Source organism: Lissotriton vulgaris, chromosome 9 (genome assembly GCF_964263255.1).
Source record: "Lissotriton vulgaris chromosome 9, aLisVul1.2, whole genome shotgun sequence".
NCBI classification, from domain to species: Eukaryota; Metazoa; Chordata; class Amphibia; order Caudata; family Salamandridae; genus Lissotriton; species Lissotriton vulgaris.
Genome location: NC_141697.1, coordinates 140,760,783 through 140,783,568, shown reverse-complemented (window position 1 = coordinate 140,783,568; position 22,786 = coordinate 140,760,783). Strand labels below are relative to the sequence as shown.

At 43.1% G+C, this 22,786-nt stretch overlaps 1 protein-coding gene across 1 annotated transcript in view; it reads right to left on the bottom strand.

Annotated features, from left to right (window-relative positions):
- Positions 1 to 22,786, bottom strand: part of PLA2G4F (phospholipase A2 group IVF) — a 299,483-nt gene that overhangs the window by 105,110 nt on the left and 171,587 nt on the right. The window contains exons 11-12 of the mRNA XM_086937219.1: positions 21,644 to 21,779; positions 7,909 to 8,045 (exon numbers count right to left, since the gene is read on the bottom strand). Of these exons, the coding sequence (XP_086793345.1) occupies positions 7,909 to 8,045; positions 21,644 to 21,779 (273 nt within the window). The remainder of the gene's footprint in view (positions 1 to 7,908; positions 8,046 to 21,643; positions 21,780 to 22,786) is intronic.

Genomic DNA, 22,786 nt, shown 5'->3' with positions numbered 1-22,786 from the left:
TTACATCATCAACAGTTGCCCCTTCGTGGGATTCACTCATGTCCAGAAATGAAACTACAAAAAAGATTAGTAAATCAATTACTGAGACAGTTGCGAAAGGATCCTACAAATCATAGCTTGCAAACTGCCCTACGGGAAGCTAAAACAAAATTGAAACTGACAAAATGGGGCAACCAGCAGAGAAGGAACGAAGAACTATGGGTGAAACTAGTTCACAAGGGGAAGCAGAAGAACAGCTCCAGATTCTGGCAAATGGTTAAAAGAATACAGAATCCTGACCTCCCTGGTCAAAACTCGCACATAACTGAAGAAGTATGGTCGAAATACCTACTGACGCACTTCAACAACGATGCAGCTATTACAAATAAACCTTCCTTAACAACAACAAAGTATAACAAAAAAGCAAACCTCAACCATTACACCCCCACAAACCCCCTTGAAATGGGGGAATGCATCGCCATGAATACACCAAAAATTGATAACCCAAAAATGGAAAAAAAACTTAACAAAGGCACTTGAGTCAGGGCCTAAGCCAATTCTCCCATCAGACATCCAACGACAAATATCAAGGGGGAGACCAACCAGTGCTCCTGGGCCGAACGGCTTACCACCTATGCTCTACAAATCAGATGCCGAATTTTGGAGCGCATCTTTAGCACCAGTGTTCAACAGTATCAGACTCTCACAGACCCTTCCTGAGTCCTGTCACGGTTAAATCATCAGCCCGATACATAAACAAGGTAGCAAGAGGCTTCCAAACAACTACCGCCTTATTGCTCTCCTAGATGTGGAGGCAAAATACTTTGCTGGCCTTATCTTGGAGGAGCTAACATCATGGGCAACTGAGAATTCCATCATGCCAATCAACCAAATGGGTTTCTGCAAAGGCCAAGGGACCACAACCAATCTAATGGCACTATCACTGCTGATGGAAGCAGCAAAAGAAACTAAGTCATCTCTATTCTTTTCATTTATTGACTATACCGCTGCATTCGACCACTTGGACCGAAACAAACTTTGGCTGAAACTGGACAAATTGCAAATACCCAAATACCTATTAGACGTCCTAATACTGCTCCACTCAAACACCTGGATCAAAATCAAACTTGGGGCTGGAACACACCTTTCAAAACCCATAATGACAACAAAAGGATTAAAACAGGGATGTCTACTTGCACCGATCCTATTCAATCTTTTTTTAGCCGATCTACCTGGGCAACTAGACAAATGCTCCAACCATGCACCGAAACTAGGGAAAATCACCCTCTCAAACCTGTTATATGCGGATGACCTGCTGTTGATAAGTCGGACTCCAATGGGCCTCCAACATCTTTTGAACATAACCAATGCCTTTTAAGTAAAAAATGCACTACAAATAAACTTCAATAAATCAAAGGTGATGGCTGCGAATTATAAGAAAAAAAAGAACCCTTGCTGGTACTTGAATGGCGAAAAGCTCGACCAGGTCACCACATATAAGTACCTGGGAGTAATCCTGGACTCAAATAACACCTCGAGGGCGCAGTTCAAATCTTTGCGAGGGAAGGCTACAATGACTTACTTGGCTCTAAAATCATTGAAGGTCAAACTACCTGACCTGACACTTAGACCCCTTCTCGAAATATTGAGTGCCAAATTAAAACCGACTCTCACTTACGGGAGTGAATCACACCACGGTAAGGATGCGGCGTTACTGGACACACTCATTGCCAATTCATACAGGGCTATTTTCAATCTTCCCAAATACGTCTCCCCGGCTCAGATTCGACTAGAATTCGGTATCTTGAAACAAACTCTAGAGAGGCGGAGCGTATATGCAAGAAATTGGCATAAAATTCGCAATGCAGATGCTGGATCTTTATGTGCAAACCTATGGGAAGAACTACTTCGGCACCGCAACCTCGCGCTGAGAGCCTTCTTATATGAATCACTCAAAGTTCTAGGCCTGATTGATACCTGGGAAACATCAATCGATCTCTTGTCTTTTAAAAAAGTAGCCAAAAAATCAGCTAGCATCATCTCAGCGATAGAAGACAAGAAAGACCTAGCAAACAGAGCACACGGATGGCTAACGGTGGGTGCCTATGAAAAACTGCGGCCACAAGCGTACTTCAGCATAGGCATGAAAATAAATGTTAAAGAAAAATTCTTAAAATTACGCCTCGGGGTAATTCCCATACTTCCACATCTACCGCCTTGGGAGAGAAATAACCCTTCACAACAGTGTCGCATGTGCAAATCCGGCAAGGAGGACATAATTCATGTGATTTGCATCTGCCCTAGCGTAAAGGACTTGAGGTTCAATCTCTTACGTTCTTTTTTTAACCTTCATGCTGTTCGGACCTGTAGATAGGCAGCCAAATTGTGTTTCTCTACTAGCGACACTAAATTGAACTGTCAAGTTGTGAAGTTCTTTGACCTAATAAGAAAGAGACTTAACCATGCTAGATTAACTTTTTAAGTCCCTTGAGGGTAACTATAAAACTGTTAATAACACTGTAATTTTATGCATCCTATTTTTTGTTATGTTTAAGTAACAACAACTATGGACGTTTTTCAATTTTGTAAAGATTTTAATTAATCATATACAAATAAACATTTACTTTACTTTACTTTACTTTACTTACTTTACCCTCCGAATGTTGCTCAATCCACAGTTAGGAATCTGGGAATCTAGATTGATAATGCTCTCTCTATGCGTACCCAAGTTCAGGCCCTGGTGGGGACCTGTTTTGGACTACTTCGGATGGTGAGAAAGTTCCTTCCGCTTCTCCCGTTGTACTCTAGGAGGATTGTGATCTAGGCGCTGATCACATTCATACTAGACTACGGGAACATCCTCTACCTGGGCTTTTCCGGATTTTCTCCTACAACGCCTTCAAGTCGTGCAGAATGCTGCAGCCAGGGCTATTCTCCGTCCAAAACCCAGGTCCCACATGGCACCTCATCTTAAAGCCCTCCACTGGTTCCCGATGAGGGAGCGGATAAAGTTTCAGGCCATAGTAACTTTCTTTAAGGCTCTTCATGGCAAGTGGGCCAGCTACCTCAGAAGACGTGTGGGGTGGTAACTCTGACAAGAGAACTAAGATCAACTTCGGCAGCGTATGCATGCGTCCCTAAGGTGCGCCTGGCATGTAGGGGTGGTAAGTCCTTCAGCCTCCTGGGGGCTCAGGCTTGGAACAAACTCTGCTGCCCCTTAGACTTTCTACAGACCTGACACATTTTTAAAAACTGTTGAAAACCTGGTTCTTTTGGAGATAAACCACTCTCTATGACTATTGTGGGATTCGGTAGCATTGGGACACTCCTTTGGGAGTAGCTGAGCGCTTTAGAAACCCTGTCATTCAAGCAGTTCCTACCTTTTGACCTGTCCTGATAGCCCTTGTGCTATCTGGAATTGATTACTGTAATGGATTATACCAAAATATTCCCAAAAGCTTGCTGCATAAATTAAATATTCTCCAAACCTCAGCTGCTTAGAAGTTGTTGAAGTTTACCAGATTTCATTCTGCCTCACCGGCTATGAATAGTATACATTGGTTGCCTGTGAGGAAGCGTATAATTTTTAAGACCCTGTGTATCCCATACAATGCTCTTCATGGCTCAGGTCCAGCATAAGGGAAAACCTCAGGTGATTTGTGCCAAGTAGAGCTCTTTGATCAAGCTCAGCTTTCCTCTTGGGGAGGCAGAAGTTTTGTTATTTGTGCCGCACGTAACTGGAACTCGGTCCTTTTAGGATTGAAAACAGCTCCATCCTTGCTTTTGCTCCGAAAAGCTTTAAAAACCTGGCTGTTTAGCCAATAGATTTTCATTTCTTACAAGTATCTGTTTTTGGGTCCTAAAAATTATTAGGAAGATCTTAGGGCTCATTCCGGATTGCGCGAAAAGAATGGCAGTCCAGGCCCTTGTGGTATCAAGATTGGACTATTATAACGTCCTTTATTTGGGGGCTTCTAAGAGGAGCATCGAAATGCTTCAGAGAGTGCAAAAGGCAGCTGTGCATATTTCCAAACATGCCCCCACAAGGTGGGCTCTGGACATACTTCACTGGCTCCCCATAGAGGAGAGGATATCTTTTAAAGCATGTGGTATGTTCACATAATACTACAGGGTAAAGGTCCAAGTTATCTTCTTCCTCTGATTCTACCTTACCACCCAAAGCGCTGCTTGAGATCAGCTGGAACTGGACTGGCCAGCATTCCCAAATTTAAGAGAAAACCCCTTGGTGGTGGCTCTTTTAGGTTCCTGGCAGCCAAACAGTGGAACCTACTTCCTTTGCATCTGAGACTAGAGCCTTCAGAAATATCCTTTCGAAAACACCTAAAAACTTGGCTTCATAGGAGAAGTCTAAACCAACAAATAGATGCTTGCATAAGAACTGGTCATTAGAAAAAGTTAAATAAGTGGACGCACGTTTCATGAAAGAGATGTTTCAGATCTTTATTAAATGAAGTCATTAGGAGATATGATAGCACCTCCTAGTACCAGACCACAGGACCGTCAAGGACCAGGCATTGCCATCACCATCAGAGGCACACTCCGACTGACAACGCACTCTAATGACTCAGGGGTGACCACAGACCACCTCAACTCCCAGATCCGGACCAAAGCCCAAGCTCATCCTCTGCCGCACCCTCATGTGCAGGCCCACCGGGCCATGGCCCACCCTTCTCCAATACAATTGTAGACCTCATTGCACCCCAGGATCTCCAATCCCCCGACTACATCCTACCCGGTGGACTCAAGTTGCATCTGGACAACCCCAGTGACAAGGACACCACCCCCTCCTTGGGAAGGTCAGCTACATCAGACTCAAGCAGCAAGTAACTGCAACAAGCCACATAGCAGGACACACTGTCGAGCACATCACCTCCCCCAGTGGGAACTTCAACTACAGCCTCAACACCAGGCTCTCCAGGACCGACCATCATTGGTAACTTCACGTCTTCACCTTGCCCACCGGCTGCCACCGCCAGCATCGCAAACCCTCGCAGCTGGATCAAGGCCCTCGAAGAACGTCACGTCAACTCCCTCCGCACCAACACTCCACCAATGATTGCAAACGATGACACAGCAGCACAACCACCACCGATGGAACTTCAACAGAGCCGACATTCGGCACCTCTCATGAACGGCAGTACCTCTCAGTACCTTCCGCCTACCTGATGGCAAGCGAGAGTGTGACGCAGGGCCACAGGGATAGGCTGGCCCCATGCATTGCTGGAGTTGCGTCATGGTTGTGACATGACTGCAGCAATGAGTGACTTTAGCGCAGGCAGATACGTCAGGATTCCTGATGTATCTGTCATTACTTGTGTCATGGAGCGCTGTCCAGTGAATACAGCGCATCCATGCTGTTGCAAGAAGGCATAGTTAGAAGTGTTGGAACGCTGTTTTGTTGCAGCACTGCAACATTTTTCATGAATGGGGCCCAGGAATGCACACTATCTTATTGATGGTGCGCATTCCTGCACTGTAGTTTTGTCGCAGGATAGTGCTGCAACATTGCTATTTTCTGGTCTTAACTAACTGGCTCTAACTGCAGTTAGAGGCAATTTTTTTGGTCTTCAGAAGTCCAACGATCCCCTTGTGAATATGGAGTAGTGGTGTTAGTGGCAGTTTTTGCACGGGAACGCCTCTCCTGCATATAATTATCGCTAACAGAAGTGGCTATCATTACAATGGAGGTTTTTACCTGAAAACTGTCGGTAATGGCTGTTAGCACAGCTTGGTAATAGGGCAATAAAATTATCGCTGCATTAGCGGCAGAAAAGTGCTTGAGAATATGCCCCTCTGTATCTTGCTTTCCGGCTACCTCGTCTGTCTCTTGTTACATTTTGTCTCTCCCTATCTCACCTATCAATCTACATTTCTATCTCTACCTCCATGCTCCCTCTACTCCACATCTCTCTCTTTGTGTACTTCCCAGTACTTCTTTGCCCTATTCCTTAGGGAGCTGGGGCTCACTGTCTAGCAAAAGAAGTATAAATATAAAAAAGAGTAGGGACAAGACTTAGGAACAGAAATAAAGATAAAATGTTCAGATTTTACCAATGGAATGGAGAAAAGCCTCAAAGCAGTGCTTTGATGTTCATTATTGCAGCAGAAATGCCACTTGTGAAGTGAGCTTGTTTTGTGGTTACGAAAACCTAGCAAGTACACCTTCAATTTCAAGTGCTATTCTGTATGTTTTAATTTAAGGTAATACATTGGTTTGCTTAACAACCTTCAAGTAGCCCTGACCATATCTTTCCTTCAGTTGTAGAACAGGCATGGTAGACACTGAATTCTACATAAAATATTATCACCAGAAGACAAACAATTCTAATTCAAGTATGAATAGAAATGTGTTCATCAATATTTGATTTAGGCTTGCTTACATTTGGCATTATTTGGCTGATGTCTGCTGAGGAGCGTTTCAGAAAGGTTAACATATAACCGAGGGCTTAAATTAGCGAAAGTGGGTATTAAATTCAAACTTATCCCAAACAGAGAGCCCCAAAATATGTCTTGCCCAAGGCCCCTTAAGGCACTGGTTTTTAAGAAACACCACAGTATGGCAGAGCCCTTGTCAGGGTGTACCTGAAAAATATGGAGGTGACATCTTAGCCCCAGCCACACACCAGTTTGATATCCCACTCCCATTCTGCCATCAAGAAATATCAAGACTCCTTCTTGAAAGATACCTCCTAACAACACTTTTTAAATGTGTTTCAAATAAGTACCTATAGGCCAGATGTACGAAGATTAGGAATAGCGAATTCCTGTGAATTGCACTTAGGAGATCAATATACCTAATGTATGAAACTCTTTTTAGTGTCATTAGCGATTCCTAGTGGGTCGTAGATAGGCCTACCTTATCCATATTAAAGGAGTAAGTCGCTTTGTGCAACTCACAAGGATTCGCTGCCACCACAGGGATGGTGGCTTGCTGGGGTTAGCTAACTCCACATCTGTGATTGCTTTTAAATAAAGCAATCTTTTTTTTACTGCAGCCCATTTTCCTTACAGGCATGTAAAAAGCAAAAAATGAAACGTTTAAGTTTCTTTTTTTTTTTAATGAAAGCACCACTGCCTGTGCTTTGAAATATTTATTCAACCATTCTCAAAGGAGAAGTGATCCCTGGGGAACACGCTCCCATTTGCAAATGGATTACCATCAACTTTGAGTTGGTGGTAAATTGCGAATGTTTTGCTAATTTATTTCGATCACAAAACATTCAAACATAACACTGCGAATTGCTTTTAGGGAGGGGTGCCCAACACATGACTCTTCCAAATACCCCAAATTGCAATTTGATAACAAATTACCAAATTGCAATTTAGGTTTTGTACAAAAGTGCAAGCATTTTTGCGGTCTCAAACTGCTCGATTATGCCAATCAGGCTGTTTGCAACCGCAAAAATTGTTCGCACATCTGATCCTACGTTAGTATAATTTGCCTAAAAGATCCTCAGCTGCTACTCTACTGCTTTTTATTTAAGGTACCCGCTCCTTTAAACATGTGTATCTGGAAATTACACCAAGACTAAACTTGTGCGTTTCACATTACCCAAACTCTTCTATATAAATTATTTCACCGTTTGCTTATAACGCCGTCAACACCCAAGAGCCCTGGTTTGCATTAAACAAAATAACAACTAATTAACACAAGTGTGTCCCTTATAAAACTATGTTACATTCAATAGTAATCTTAATGATCACTTTCTTCATTTGTTTATGACTAAGATGATGCCATTGCATGGAGGCATGTTGTTGGGCTCAATGACTTAGAAAGAGGGGCTTCCCCAAATCAGTAACATATCTGCTTGATGAAGTCTCAAATTAAAATAATAGAATACCAAAAATGGGATAGCTGGATATAGAGGGCCAGTGAATAATGTGGTGCATTCCAAACTCTGCACATACCATGTTGATCCAGAGACTCCACTGATGTAGGTAAGGGCGTCCAAAAGTTTCATCTCCTGCAGAGCTGCTAAGTTCCCGAAGAAGGAAGTCATTGCTCTTGTTCCACCTCCCGAAGCCACCACTGCCACCACTGGAACCTGTTGGCAGAAGAATACAGTATGATATCCTCAGTGCAATGCTGATCACTGTGCAGTGGTTAATTTGTAAAAAAAAAAAAAAGAATAAGTGCCAGAGCTCTCGTCAGGTGGCAGCTTGCACCAGCCAGCTTCTCCTGTTGGCGCCACCTAAAACTGAACCAACTGCTAACCATGAACGTGGGGAGAGGATGTAGCATAATGGCCAGAGCTGCCGACTTCAGAGCAGGGGAACCAGGTTCGAGACTCTGCATCAGCTCAACATCTTGCGATTCTGGCCAAATCACTTATTCTCCCAGTGCCTACCATAAATGAATGTGTCTTAACTGATGCTCATGAAAAGTGCCAGTGTTGATGATTAAGTGCCAGTGCTGAGCACCTGAAACCACTGCCTCAAATTAAGCATTCTCACGGTGTAAGTTGAAGGGAAGTAACAGGAGGCATGTGTAAGAGCTGCAGTCACCATCTCAAGGGACATCTCTGTAATCATGAAGCGGTGTTAAAACAGTAAACATTACTATAACCACAAAGCATGAACCAGGAGAAAATGTTCATCATGTCGTATGAAGCATGCAAAGTTAAAGGCATGCTTATTAGCCAGATAGCCTGTTAGACCGCATTTCACTGAATTAGCTTGGGACAACATGCATGAAGATTATCAGGGATACCTAAGCCCTTGCAGTCTGGAGTTTCATGCACAACACTTAAGAGATGTAGAGGAGAAGTAGAGTTACAAGGTGATGGCTTCATATGTTCCCCCATTTCAGTCAGAAACACACTGTCTGGTGACGCAATATGCATCTTTACTATGTATTTTTATTCTTATTTGTTTGTATGCATGCATGTATGTATGTTGGGTTCTTTTATAGTGATCATCTAGCTATACAGCAACTGACCACAATCAGTACTGGAGTATAGGTATACTAAGCACTCTTCGTGTGATGTCTTGTGATGTAGGTTTCACACCTGGTGGTCAAGATGTTTCTTGAAGAGGTGGTGGGTCTTTAATGTCTTCCTCGGGTCCAGGAGGGAAGTGCGGCCAGGGATGTAAAGCCATATGACTGCTGAATTCAAGCAGAAGGCTTCTATTCTGGTGTTCTACTCCATGCACTTCCTTATTTCTAGTGTGGTCATGTTAAGACTGCATTTGTTGTGCTTGCTACCCAAACTTTGGATTTTTTCTACCAAATTATTGACCTGTTGGGTGCAACTACCTTGAAGACAATGTAACAGGTTTTGAAGGTTAAACAAGCAGGTACCTTGAGCCTGTGCAACTCTTGTAGCATGGAAATGACCTAATTGTACTTCCTCTCCTCTATGATAGTCTGAAGACCGCATGCAGAATGCACTTAGTTGTGACAGATGGGCATCTGAAATGCCAGCAAGGAGGCCGCTGGGGCCATCCATGTGGCAGCAGACCAATGACTGACCTGAGGCTCTAAGGCCAGAGGCTGTGCGAGATGGCTTGATTCTGGGTAGAAATGAGGTGGTGTAGGGCTGTTTGTCTCTTCTTCGCTACATGTTTCTGGAGCACTAGTGTGCTGTCAATGTAGATGCAGAGTGATTTTCCACTGTCAGTGCAAAGGTTGTGAATCTGTCTTGATTCACAGAATCTGATTCTCAAATTACACTTTGTAGTACGTTTTGTAGTACTACAAAATGAATGTACTACAAAATGTAAATTGTGCTATACTTGTGTGAGTCATTCTCACCCCCAACTGAGGAGTCTCCATACAAGTAAGTAATTTTTATAGTAAATGTGGGAGGGACACAGGAGGGAGTGGGTGTGAAAAGTTGCAGATTTCCTACTAAAGGGTTGGGATTGGGGAGGAGGGAGAGGGGTTGAGGGATGGGTTTATGGAGAGATGTCAACCAACCACACCAGAGGAAGCCAATTGCTTTACTCTGGGGGGTAGAGACATGTACCTTACATTTTTGTAGTAAGTTTACACTCAGAGTTTGTGAATATCGAAAGTAGTAAACTTACTACAAAGTGCGAACTGACTCAAAAATGTAAGTCACCTTTTTGAAACAGGCCCAATGTCTAGAACCATTCTTGTATCTTCATCTATATCTGATACCATTATTGCATTCATTTTTCACGGGTCGAATATATTATTTATAGAGCACATATTCTCCTCGTGGGATCTCATGGTGCTATTCGGAGATATCGGATCGATGCTGTCATTCATCTCAGTTATACTCCTTTTATAGATAACAGGTTAAATGGACGGACAAGGATTCACACCCGTGACCATCAGGTCAAACACAGATCCTTGCAGTGGATGGCTTAGTCCACTAGAGGCAGTTTTTCAGGCAATCATTAAAATTGCAGTTTGAAATCCTCAAGTCAAGCTGTGTGTTGTCAGAACAATGGTGGATTTTGATGCTGTTAATTTGCTTCTTGTAGATGCTGAAGACATCTTGTGACAGAGGGGAACCATCCTACCCTGTATGTTAAGAGAGAGGCTTTCTGACCGCAGGTGTTTATTAGGACATGCTGGGGTCAGTTAATAGAGTATGGGGTGAATAACTGCAGGACAGGTTTATTAAAGCTCATTCATAAAAACAGGAAGACTACAAGGTAGAGAGTTCAACTATCAATGATTGGTCAATGTACTACAGGGCAGCTTAAATCCTGGCAGATAATTATGTAAAATGATGCTGTTACTAATACAGTTGGATAATGAGTGCCTTTCTGATGAGCATTCTAAGAAATGGATGGTGACTTATCAGGATGTGATTGGCAAGGTCATTATGGCTGGGGGGGGCCTTCTTCACCAGCAGAAGGATCTGAGTAGTCTAGAGGGAATCTAGGATAGTGATTTGAATGAGGAGTCGATGACTAAGCTCAGCAGAGGTTTGAGTGCTTCATGAGAGGTGGAGCATTGACAGCTTGTTTCCTGAATTCGTCTTTTTGTTTCTTGAAGAATCCATTGACGGTATTGTACTTGGGAACAGAGCATTTCGTGCAAGTCAGGTGCTGGTTTGCTGCAACGACCGATGACTCTGCAGTGCTTGTGGCCTCAATTTCTGAGTGCATTGATAGTGGCAGCACAATACGCTGATTGTAATGTGGTTAAGGGTTGTGTATGGAGTGAAGCGTTCCAGGATTTGAAAGTGTAAAGAAAGATCACGTCTCTGCCACCTCCAGTTTTTTGCCTGTGAATAGCATGCCTGCTGTCTAGGCGTGTCTGGAAACACTATTGAGATGAGGATGTAGCCATGGGTGCGCGGATGTCCACGCTGGCTCGCAGTGTGTAGTTCAGAGCCACAGTTTGGCTGTGCACATCTGTGCAGGGGATTCAAAATTACAATTCAGAATCTAAGGGATTTAAGAGGATGTTTCTGAGATGGTGTTTGAAACAGCATCATTGCTGCTTGGTTGGCTGTGCCTGACTGCAATGAGGTTGCCTACTGTGAATTAGGTTGATTGGACAGGCTGTATGCTCAGTACAGTCAAAATGTAGTGAGATGTGGAGCGTGAAGTTGCAAGTTCACAAGGTTGAGTTTTAGCTTTGATGCAGGCTTTGGACTGAGATACCCGAGTTTCCTTGATGTCAGTGATGTTCAGAAAGTAAAGGAGTAGTTCCTCCGAGGCCTGGTTGTGGCGTCCCCGAAAGGATAAAGATTAAGTGGAAGATGTTGAGTAGTTGATGAGCGATTTGATGACAGCTAATGTCAGCTGTCAAAAGATTTATGACCACGCCCACAGGCCCTCCTTTTTCTTTAATTATCCCATGTGTGTTCAAGTTACTCATCCAGCAAATGAAATGAATTCGTTTTTTTAATGCATTACTGTCAGTCTGATTGCATTACCAAACTGTAGTTGTGGAGTATGTTGTGGAGCATTATTTGAAAAGCGGCTTTGAAAGTAATTTAAAGAAAACCGGTTTGACGTGGACCTGACTAAAATACAAAAGATGGAACAATTTGAATCAATTTGCAAATCATATGAAACAAATCAAATGCAACCCTATTTAAAAAAGACATTGAGTAGAACCTGTAGAAACCAGATTCCCCGTGCAAAGTTTATGGTTCTGCCCATTAAGTACCGAGCACCCTGTAGAAAATATCTAACAGGCAATAAGAGTTGCAGGTTTTGCAATTTTGGAAAATAATCGATTGCACATATACTCTGCTGCTGTCCTGATTTTCTACTTGCACGCATCACTTTAACCAAGCCAATATTTTTTAGAAATGCTATTAAAACCTGCAGAAGTGCCTTAGCAGTATGCTTTACCACCAATGATATAACAGAACTTGCTTGTTTTGGAAAATGTGTAAATTAATAAATATAATAAAGATCTTACAATGCCAAACATCTTTAGAATTAAAGAACTTAAATATTAACGCAAAACATAATATTGCAACTTTTCTAAATTTTGGATACCAACAAGAAAATGGGCGCACAACCCAATTATTATCAGGGTCCAATAGTTCTAGAAATATAATGCAATGGTGTCTCTAGAGAAATGATGCGTATCCTACATCACTAACTCCCATGCAGGAGCGACAATATCTACAATAACCTCTGAGCACACATAAACAATTCCTGTATGTAACACAAACAAGTATCTGGCAAGTGTCTCTTATCTTGAAGAGTGCGATTTGTCTTTTCAATCTCACAAGGTCAATTTCAATAATCAGAGTTCCAAATGTTTAGTCTTTGTCGTTTATTTCTTTGTTTTTCTTCGTGTCTCCCCAGATGTCCAAAGTTAATTACAACAGCCAACACGTGTTTCGTCGTGTACAGTATAATACCTCGAAATTGACCTTGTGAGATTGAAAAGACAAATCTCACTCTTCAAGATAAGAGACACTTGCCAGATACTTGTTTGTGTTACATACAGGAATTGTTTATGTGTGCTCAGAGGTTATTGTAGATAATATCGCAACTGATGACGCAATGGCTTCAAAACATTTTTTCACTGATTTTAACTTGTAGTTCAGTCTTGTTGCATATGATATTTTACCTTCTAGGTATACATATATTTTTTCTGTTTACATTTCTTTACTGGGAGTTTTACTTTTCATGGTACATCGTTACACATCGGTATTAATACATGAAGACGGGCGTATGCAGGCAGTCAAATGGTATCATTGCATCATGGAACAACCTTCCCATCATATAACGTATATCGCGAGTGAGAAACAGCAAAATGAGATGGAAATTACACTTCAGGTGAACTATTACGGACAATGGTAGGTTGTCTGGTGCCTGCATATGTGGGTTTCCATGGGGTGTGGGTTGATATTCATCCCCAGCTCTATCTCCATATACCTCCTTTTATGTGGTCCATGATCGTGTTCCCAATGCAAGTAAGCCGACTACGTGGGTGTCTGAAGGAAAATGTAGAACAGTTAACTGAGGAGGGAAGTGGGGGGAAGGGTGGGGGTCGGGGAGTCTACGGATTGTTTCATGGTAGTCATCTATTCTGTGGTTGATCCTGGTTTGTCCATTAGGGAGCTGTGGTGTCAGTAGCAAGGGAAGAGAGGGGCCCGAGCCCCCATCGCGGACCAAGGTGCTTGTTTGGTGGGACCCTTGTATACAGTCGGCCCATCAAATTACATAGTGGCTATGTGTTTGTATTTGTTTGCGCTATGGGGGACAGGGGTGAAGTTTGGGATTGGGATTGTGTGGCCGTGGGTGAGTCATCTAGTGTTGTCTCTTGTGTAAACTGAAACAGAAGTTGTGCCCATTCCATGAAGATTTTTCAATTGTAACAAGGGAACCCAATAGATACCTAGGGACCATGGGCAAACTATCTTTTTAAGAAAACAACGGTCCTTAGGATAAACACAATGAACCATGCAATGACAAATATAGACTAGAATCAGTACTATATCAAGTAGTTTCAGTACCCAGCCGGGCCTGAAGGACTTTATTCAAGTATATACATGAATAAGGAAGACCACCAGAGGGGTCCAATACAATATCTGATAGGGTACAAGCCTGTACCTATCCAAAAGTCACTCAAAAGAGATTCAAGAGTGAAAAATAGAAAAATAGAAAAAGAAAAAGACAAGAAATATCAGGCAAGAAAGACGTGGGAGCCAACTGTCCCTTGCATTTACATCAATCATAAGCAAGTTCGGACAAACAATTACTGTAATAAGGTAAACACAATGGAAAATATTACAGAATTGCTAAAAATGTCGACGGCGTTTCGATCCCTGGCTCCTAGTGAACTGGGATCATCATCAGGACTTTGTGTTAAGTTGCCTGTTTTGCTATTAAAGTGCCTGTTCAGATTAGGAAATAAGAGAAATAAACAGAAAAGAAAAGAAAAAAGAAAAAAATACTTAGTTAAAAGCGACACATCTGTCAGACAGTATAAACAGAATTCCACATGTTTTTCTTATTACAACATGTCATGGTGCCCACAAGCTAATTATGCACACTAGTTCTTACTCTCATTTCATAGTTTACCGTCCCAGTTTTTGTGGACTAGTGCACAGGCGGTACGTGTGATTAAAGTGCCAAGGTGGACAAGGCTCTTACCGAAAGTATACATATATCGACGATAACATGCTGGCGTACTAAAGTACTGGTGACAGTTCTGCCAAGTGCCTAAACTTTAGTAGTGGGTGTATCTTATATACAGTTGATCTGTGAGGTGGTGCGTGGTCATGCAGATCAATGGAAACTCCGCGTAGAGCATCCAACCGGTTTACGTGCCTATTGCAATGCCGAGATGTTACTGTGCACAAAAGTGAATGGAGGCTGGTGAGAGCAGCCACGGTGCCGTGAAAAACAAGCAGACGGGGGCAAACCTGTCAATTTCTGTACCAATTCGATAGTCAGGGGTGGTAGTGGTACGAGCGCTATCCGAGTTGAGGTGATTTCCTACAAACACGGGAGGTCTAATTACTTTACTACGCGTGTGTCATACTGCACGAATTGCTTCAATTGGAGTTAATATTTACCTCAAAACTCCAGTGGACCGGGAGTAGGGACCTCAGGCAAATAGCTGTAGGGTACTCCACTTGGTTTGGGGGAAAAATTAATGTTCCATTTTGTGGCGTGGGCTGGAATTAATACGCACGCTGGAAAGAAATGGGGATTGTATCAGGTTACAGTACATTAAGGAAAGGGATCGAGTAAGATTCCCGGTGGCTATCGAGCTTACCTCCGTTTCACAATCGTGTCAATAATGCTCTAGGATCGAACAGTTAGAAGTCGGCACGCTTAATGGCGATATTCCGACTAAACCGAGTGTCCGGAAGTGAATTAGGCGCCCGAGCTACTCGGTAGATATAAAAAGTCGAGGGAGAGTTAAGTGAAGCTGCAGGTGGCTGGCGCGGCCATATTGGAGTGGGGTCGGATTCACCAGCATGCATTAATCATCGGTGAAAGGCCAGTGAAATTAGTGATTTAGACGAACAGTGACATACAAATTACAATTGTTCTTACAGTTGTTGTGAAAGTACACAGGTAAAAAACATAGAGAACAAGTAACTCTATTATTGGTCATAATATCTTACTAAAAACCATCGAAATTGGCAATGATTCTCTCAATAGTTGATGTAAAGTTAGAACAGTAAACCAACAATTACTTGTTTTTTCAAAACTGTTTGCAGAAGAGTTTAGAAAACGATTTGCAGAGGAGGTTTTAGAGGAGGTATTAAAGGAGTCCAGCCCAATCCTCTGTTCGATTTAGGCCATTCTGTATTGTGTCCAATAGTATTATACACTTCAGTTCCTCTTTGTTAAGAAGTTGGGACATATTTCCTCCTCTGGGTGGCAGCTTCAGTACTTTCAGTATGGTCCATCGAAGCTCATCTTCCTTATGCTTGGCATTGGTGAAATGTTCCACAAGTGGGGCATTAGGGGTTTGGCATCGTATGCGGCTCTTATGCTGGCAAATCCTTGTTTTAACCTTCTGCGTTGTTTGTCCCACATACATTTTGTTGCATGGGCATTGGATCATATAAATAACATTACTCGTGTTACAGTTTGAGAGGGAAGAGCTTTTGAAAGTGATATTGTTGAATACCCTGGTCTTACCCTCGATGGTTAAGTCACACACACTACAATTACCACATTTCACATGTCCAACAATGGGGGACAGACCCCATACAGCTTCAAGTGTGGAAGAATGAGTGGGACTAGGAAGTGCTGCTCGGACTAAGTGGTCCTTCAGGTTTTTGCTTTTTTTAAAAGCAAATAATGGTCGTTCAATTCCTAATGCGCCTGCATTAATGATTGGCCAGTGGTGAAGTACCATTTTTCTCAGTTTGTTTGATACTGGCGAGAATGTCGTGACGCAAGCCAACCTCTCTTGTGCTTTCTTTGGGGTAGGTGTGAGCAGGGTCTCCCTAGATCTGTACCAGGCTCTCTTAAGCGCGTTTTTGACAATTCTCCTGGGGTAGCCCCTGACTTTGAGTTTATCTGCTAGGATGGCACTTTCCTTGAAGTAATCCTCCCTACAGGAGCAATTCCTTCAAATTCTCAGAAACTGGGAGAATGGGAGTGAGTCACGAAGAGCTCTCGGATGATTACTTGAATAATCTAACAGTGTGTTCCGCTCAGTGGGTTTTCTAAATAAACGAGTCAGGAGCACTCCATCTTGATGGAAGATGGTGAGGTCCAAGAAATCTATGGAGGATTTATTGGATGTAAGTGTAAAGTATTTTTACCATTCTTTTACAAATAATGGTGCAAAATTCCCTTACTTAGCATAAACTTTCTGGCACATTTTTCGGAGAATTTATCCGAACTCAAGGACAATATTGGTGGCAGTCGCTGCAGTTTTTGCCTGTCAGATTATCTGCTGATTTATAGTACTCTGGGGGGAGGGGCTGGCGGGAACACTGCTGATGCGCTATTCTTACAAGGGGTCGATTTTGCAGCACTGCTGAAAAACTGGCCCCCAGTAACAAACAAGCATTTACAATGCAACGGTCTCGCCTTTGCCAAAGTTAGAGCTATTGGCATTGTAAATGACAACATTTTTATTTATGTGTTGGTTTTGAAAGAAGATAAATAAATGGCATTGCCATTTACAATGTCAATAGCTTAATCTCTCACAAATGCGAGACCTATTGGATTTGCACCCCCCCCACACACACACAATGAGCCACACACACAGAGTCAGTGAACCCCTGAAGCCCAATGCTACTTAAATAAAGTATTTCCTTTTATATTAACTAAAGGTCACTGATAACTTGTCCCCTTAACGCAACAGTTTCTCGCGTATAAGCGTATCAGACAGCAGGAGTTACTACGGCATAATGCCATCGGAAGGATGACAGGCCGAGTTGGCCTTACCTGAATTCGAAGGTGTAAGTGCAGATCACATGTAAATCAGGAGCATGAGTTTACTCAATCACCCACTTTATTTAAATGACTGAAATATTGGAAGCTCTTTGCCAGCTGTCCCTCAGAGGAGGTAATTGTCATCAGCAAAAGGCTTCAGGGAAAAATATCCCGCAATTTAACGTACCGAATAATGGTGGGGGGGGGTGGAGAAAAACGCACACGATTGGTTCAGGTGCATCACCGTTATGCGCAAACATTTTCACATTAATTTCATACTAAGCAACGTTTAACAGCAGTACGTAGCTCACAAACTCCGAGCGAAGCTGGTTTCTAAGCGCTCTCCGCATTCTCCCTTCAATAGGCAATAAAACTGCTGATGGCACCACTATTAATTGACGGGAATCACACAATGTGCCAAGAATCCAAGACAAAAACTGAGATCTTACTTGTCGCATTTATAGATACCCAAAAAGCCCATTGCCAACGACACCCTAAAACAGTTTTCTTGAAGGAGGGGTGAGAACAAAATTACCAAAGGGTGGTAGATAATAAACATAACTACGAACCGTAACCAAGGAAAGATACCTGCACTGCTCTGCAACATGTATGCCTGTATTTGTAATTAAATTTGCAGGCTAGACCGCAGACAGTCTCGGTTTACGTTTGAAACAATAGGTTAGTAAAGGAGTTTAAATAGTTCCACTTTAAAGATGGGTGTACAATTATTTATAGGTCATCAATGTCAAAAGACAGAGCTTCACAATTTAAAAAGCACCCTTGTACTGCCTTTCCTAAGCACTACGTTAAATAACAATAGTGAAACAGCCATTTTTTTTTCATCGAAATGTTAGTTGAAAGGGTCATGGTACCAAAATATTTCAATTTTTGGCAAGCCTGAAAGCGAAATATGTATACACGCCAAGGTACACATTCTTTCTATATTTGAACACCTCTACACTTATCAAAACAAATTAGCAAAATGTTGTAAAGAGGAGTAAATGAATTGACGTATAGCAAGCTATTTTAAAACAAGTCTACATTTTACAAGACGTTGCACCAAGGAATTAAAAAAGTGCAGTGCATGCATTCTGTATCTGGTAGATATATATATTTAAATGGATCGTGCTGCAGTGCATGCCTCTTCATGCGTCCTTATTTGATTAAAAGACACTGTTACAGCTGGGCTAATCTCCCGCAGCACTCTCCATTTCATAGCACACCATCTACACATAAATAATCGATGACAGCACAGACAGACACAAGACTAGACTCTCCATTTACTAACCACACGCAAAGTCCTCCTTCAGTAAGGTCCCGAGCGTCTCCGGATCTCTGCATTACTAGTTAGCACAAGGTTCAATACAATTCATCACAAAATGTCTTAAACAAATTGAAGGCAACACTTCCGTTCGATAAACTGATGATTTTAAAATGACAGTTTTCAAAACAAGCAATCGATGTAGGTAATAAGGCAGTGCAGATAATTTGGGGAATTGTGGTTTGCACCCCGTGCTTAGAAGATACCGCAAAGAAACTGCTACCTACCACCCCGTTAAGTGTCACCCAGGAGCAGTGCTGTGTGCAGCCGGAGACTTGTCAAACATTAAACCACAACTCCCACAGTCGCATGGCTGGACTTTCATTCGCTGCAGCTCTCCGACGAAGGTACAGCTCCCAGACTTCCCATGTGCATGGAGAGCGGGACAAGAAACCATGAGGCTTTGGTCAGCAGCGCCACGTCAACCTGGACTGCAAACACGGGATTCAAGCACAATTCATCGACAACTAGACTGGAATGGGAATGAAAGGCTATGCAGAAGAAACCTTGCCAGAGCAAAGGTCTAGCGTTCCTTCCTTTCCCTTAATTAAACAGTCATGGCCACAATTCCACCGAAGATGAGAATGCACATACGCAAACAGAACACAACTATAACTGTTCTACCTCATGTATACTGAAAACGTACACGAAATATCCTGGGAGTTAAAAACAAGATAAAAAGCTTACAATAAGACCCACAGAGCACGCTGCAGGCTGCTGTACTCTGGGGTGTGGCGGGTGTGAGGTCCTAGCCAAGGGGCACCATCGGGACGGGAGGAATATTCCACCCCCAGAGTAAGCTCAGCCATGCGTTGCTCCCGGGTACTGTTGATTGAGTGTTGGCGGTCCCGGTGTGGTCGCAAACAAACTGGGGGCAGCACCAGAGCCCTATGAGATCCGTACAGGTTCTGCTGCTATGTGAGGTGCTCAGGCATAGGGGCGGCACTGGGGCTGAGGCCTCTGATGAAATAAATTAGGCCCCCAGAGTCCGCGGCCCCAAATGAAGGACTCTGGGGGCTCGTACGGCAGTGGTGAGATGGGGGCTGCGGCCTCTGTTTTTATAAAAAAAAGACTGCGTCGCTCAGTGTGGCGGTGGGGGGTCTACAGCCCAAACATGTGGTGGTCACCCCAGAGCCCTCCTGACCATGACGGGGCTCTGGGGATTGTCAGGGGCTGAGGTGCGGGATCGGCCCGAGTTGAGGCATGGGGCGCGAAGCCCCTGTTGCAATAAATAAAAGTCCCCCAGATCCCGTTTCCCAAGTGCCGGACTCTAGGGGCTCCTGCGGGCTTGGGGACAGTGTGGGGCGTGAGGGCCCGTTTTTAAAAATAGAAGCCACATAGCGGTTGCTTACTGGTTGCGATGCTCTATGGGTTGGGGATCTTGGCGGTTCTTCCTTATGCCCCACGTGTGCTTGATGGCAGAGTCCGGACCCGCCCCTTTCGTGATATCATCATGGGGGCACCCTTGATATCACGGAGGGGCATGCCCGGTCCTTGCAAACATGGAGAGGAAACTCACAGCTGGGGATTCCTGCACACCGGCTGTGCGGCTATGGTGATAGCAGCCCCAAGGGCTGCCAATAAAAACTAGCATTCACCCTGGGGATCTTGACGGTTCTTCCTTGTGCCCCACGTGTGCTTGATGGCAGCGTCATGGCCGCTGTGAGCTTCCTCTCAGTGTTTGCAGGGTCCGGGCCCGCCCCTTTAGTGATATCATCATGGGGACACCCTTGATATCACGGAGGGGCATGCCCGGTCCTTGCAAACACGGCGAGGAAACTCACAGCTGGGGATTCCTGCACACCGGCTGTGCGGCTATGGTGATAGCAGCGCCAAGGGCTGCCAATAAATAACAAGCACTCGATTCTGCCCCACAACGGCGAAGGCACGGACAACGGGAGGGAGGGGGATAAAGAAGCCACAACAACGGCACAATAACTCCTTGTGGGCGTGTTTTTCGTGCTCTCCCCTTCCCATTGGCTGGAAGGTAAAATTCCAGCCAATGGGAAGAGGAGAGGGCGGGACTTAAAAAAAGACACGGAAACGCCCCCGAATCGCGTTCCGACGGGGAAATAGTGATTGACAGCCAATCTCTTCCAATGGCTAGCCTCCATTTATGGAGCTAGACAATGGAAGACAGAGGCGGGACAAAGCCCCATACTGTAGGATCATAAGATTTCGCCTGGGCGGAGCACTGCTTCGCAGTGCTACGGCCAGGCGAAACCTAAAAAACGGGCCATTCCGGTCTAAAACCGCCCCCCACCATTATGGCCCTCCGGGGAAATTCCCAGGGCCCACTAAGGCCAGTCTGGCCATGGTGTTAGTGTTTGTGGAGGGTTAGGTATTATCTTTGACCTCAAGATCACAAAACCGCCACTGAAAAGGGAACAAAAAAGTATGTCATCAGTTTCTGCAGTACCAATAGAGCCAAATTACAAGGGATTGCTGCAGCGCTGATGCGATTTTGCACGAACATTTCTGGATAACATGGAATTGCCCTGATACCAATACAATCCCAAAACATCAACACTAAATGACCAGCTGATAAACAAAAGTTGCACTAAATGACTCATGTAAAACTGGCAGTGTCCTTCTGATGACTTAAATCCGAAGTGCTATCAGTGGATCGATTTTCAGATACACTAATCCAGAGACCAAAACCTAAGCTTTATAATTAGAAACACTAAATTGGATTTAATATTAGAGGGATGCAGGATCTAATGTTGGGAACAGTTTCTCCATCTTTCATTGTAAGGCAAAGTAATAAAGACATGCAACTTTAAATTAACACATTTATAAAATTGTAAATAAAACTTCAACTGCGCTGTCAAACAAAGTACGCAAATGGCACTCAAGTGTTATTTTCAATGCCCAGTCGTATTTTTTCATAATGATGATCATGCAAAAATCGAACCTCCTCAAGTATCGAAGAACAAACCCAAGTGTAGTTGATGGTCAAAAAGGAAAATCCCCCTGGATGCTTTTCAAGAAGTCTTAATGGGGTGGGGAGCTCCATACCTCGTCTTTGCTAGGATTATTTTCCAACTTGAGCGCCTCCTTCAGGGACTGGGCAACAATTGGTTTCCTCTTCTTCAGATATTGCTTCTCCCCATTGGACAGGGCAAAGCCGAGTCGGACATCAAGGTCTTCATGACTGTGTTCAGACACACAATGGGTAATATATAAGAGCTACACCTCCATTAAATCTTAATACAGAATAAATGGTCAAAAGGATGTGTCAGACTATAAAATTAAGATGAGAGCATGCAGGGGCCTATGAAGGGGTTATTACTTCAATACAAAATGTGGTCAAATGTATTCTTTGGCTGCTCATCCAATCACATAAAACAGCTCTTGTTGTATTGCTCAATTCACATTTCACACAAATTGGTTATACTCTTGAGAATGATGAACCATTACACTTAAAAACACAGGTTAGAAGGGACAGGGAAGTGGGGACACCACCTGAAGACTACAGATGTAGATATTGACATAGATGTGTTTTGATAAGAGCAAAATCATAATGGGATTTTAAAACACCATCTATGGCACGATTCACTTTATCACGTTTTGCACATTTTACTAGTCCACTAATTATTTATGAGTTTAGTTGTTTTTAATTCAGCTATTTTTCCTTATCTGGTTTTGCTTGTGTGAGACTGAATTCTCTGTATCCTGTTTTCTATACACAGTCTCGGTTACTATTTTAATTTAATTGGCACATGTTTTATCTGAGAATGTTTTTTATTTGTATTCGATGAGTTTGCTTGTATGGTTTTTGTGGAAGAAGCAAAATAAAATTTGATTGATTCATTGATAAGAGCTATATTATAATGGGGGTTTTAAAGCTACCTCTAGCCCCAGGAGTAATGCAGGTTTAATAAATAAGTATGAACTATGAAACTAGAAACTGTAATTTGCTACCATCACACTGTTTAAAACATACAGAAATAAGAGCATATGTAAAACAATTATGCTCAGCAAGCAGCCTGCCTACTGAAACATATTGCTCTCTGAAACCATGCAATTCATCAATTCAGAAATGGGAAATATTGGGAGTTAAATGAACGTGGAACTGATGCAAGTCAGGATGAATGGAGATCTGAACTCATGAAAGTTAAGACTATGCCTGAAGCTGTAAGTTATAAGAAACTATTGTTA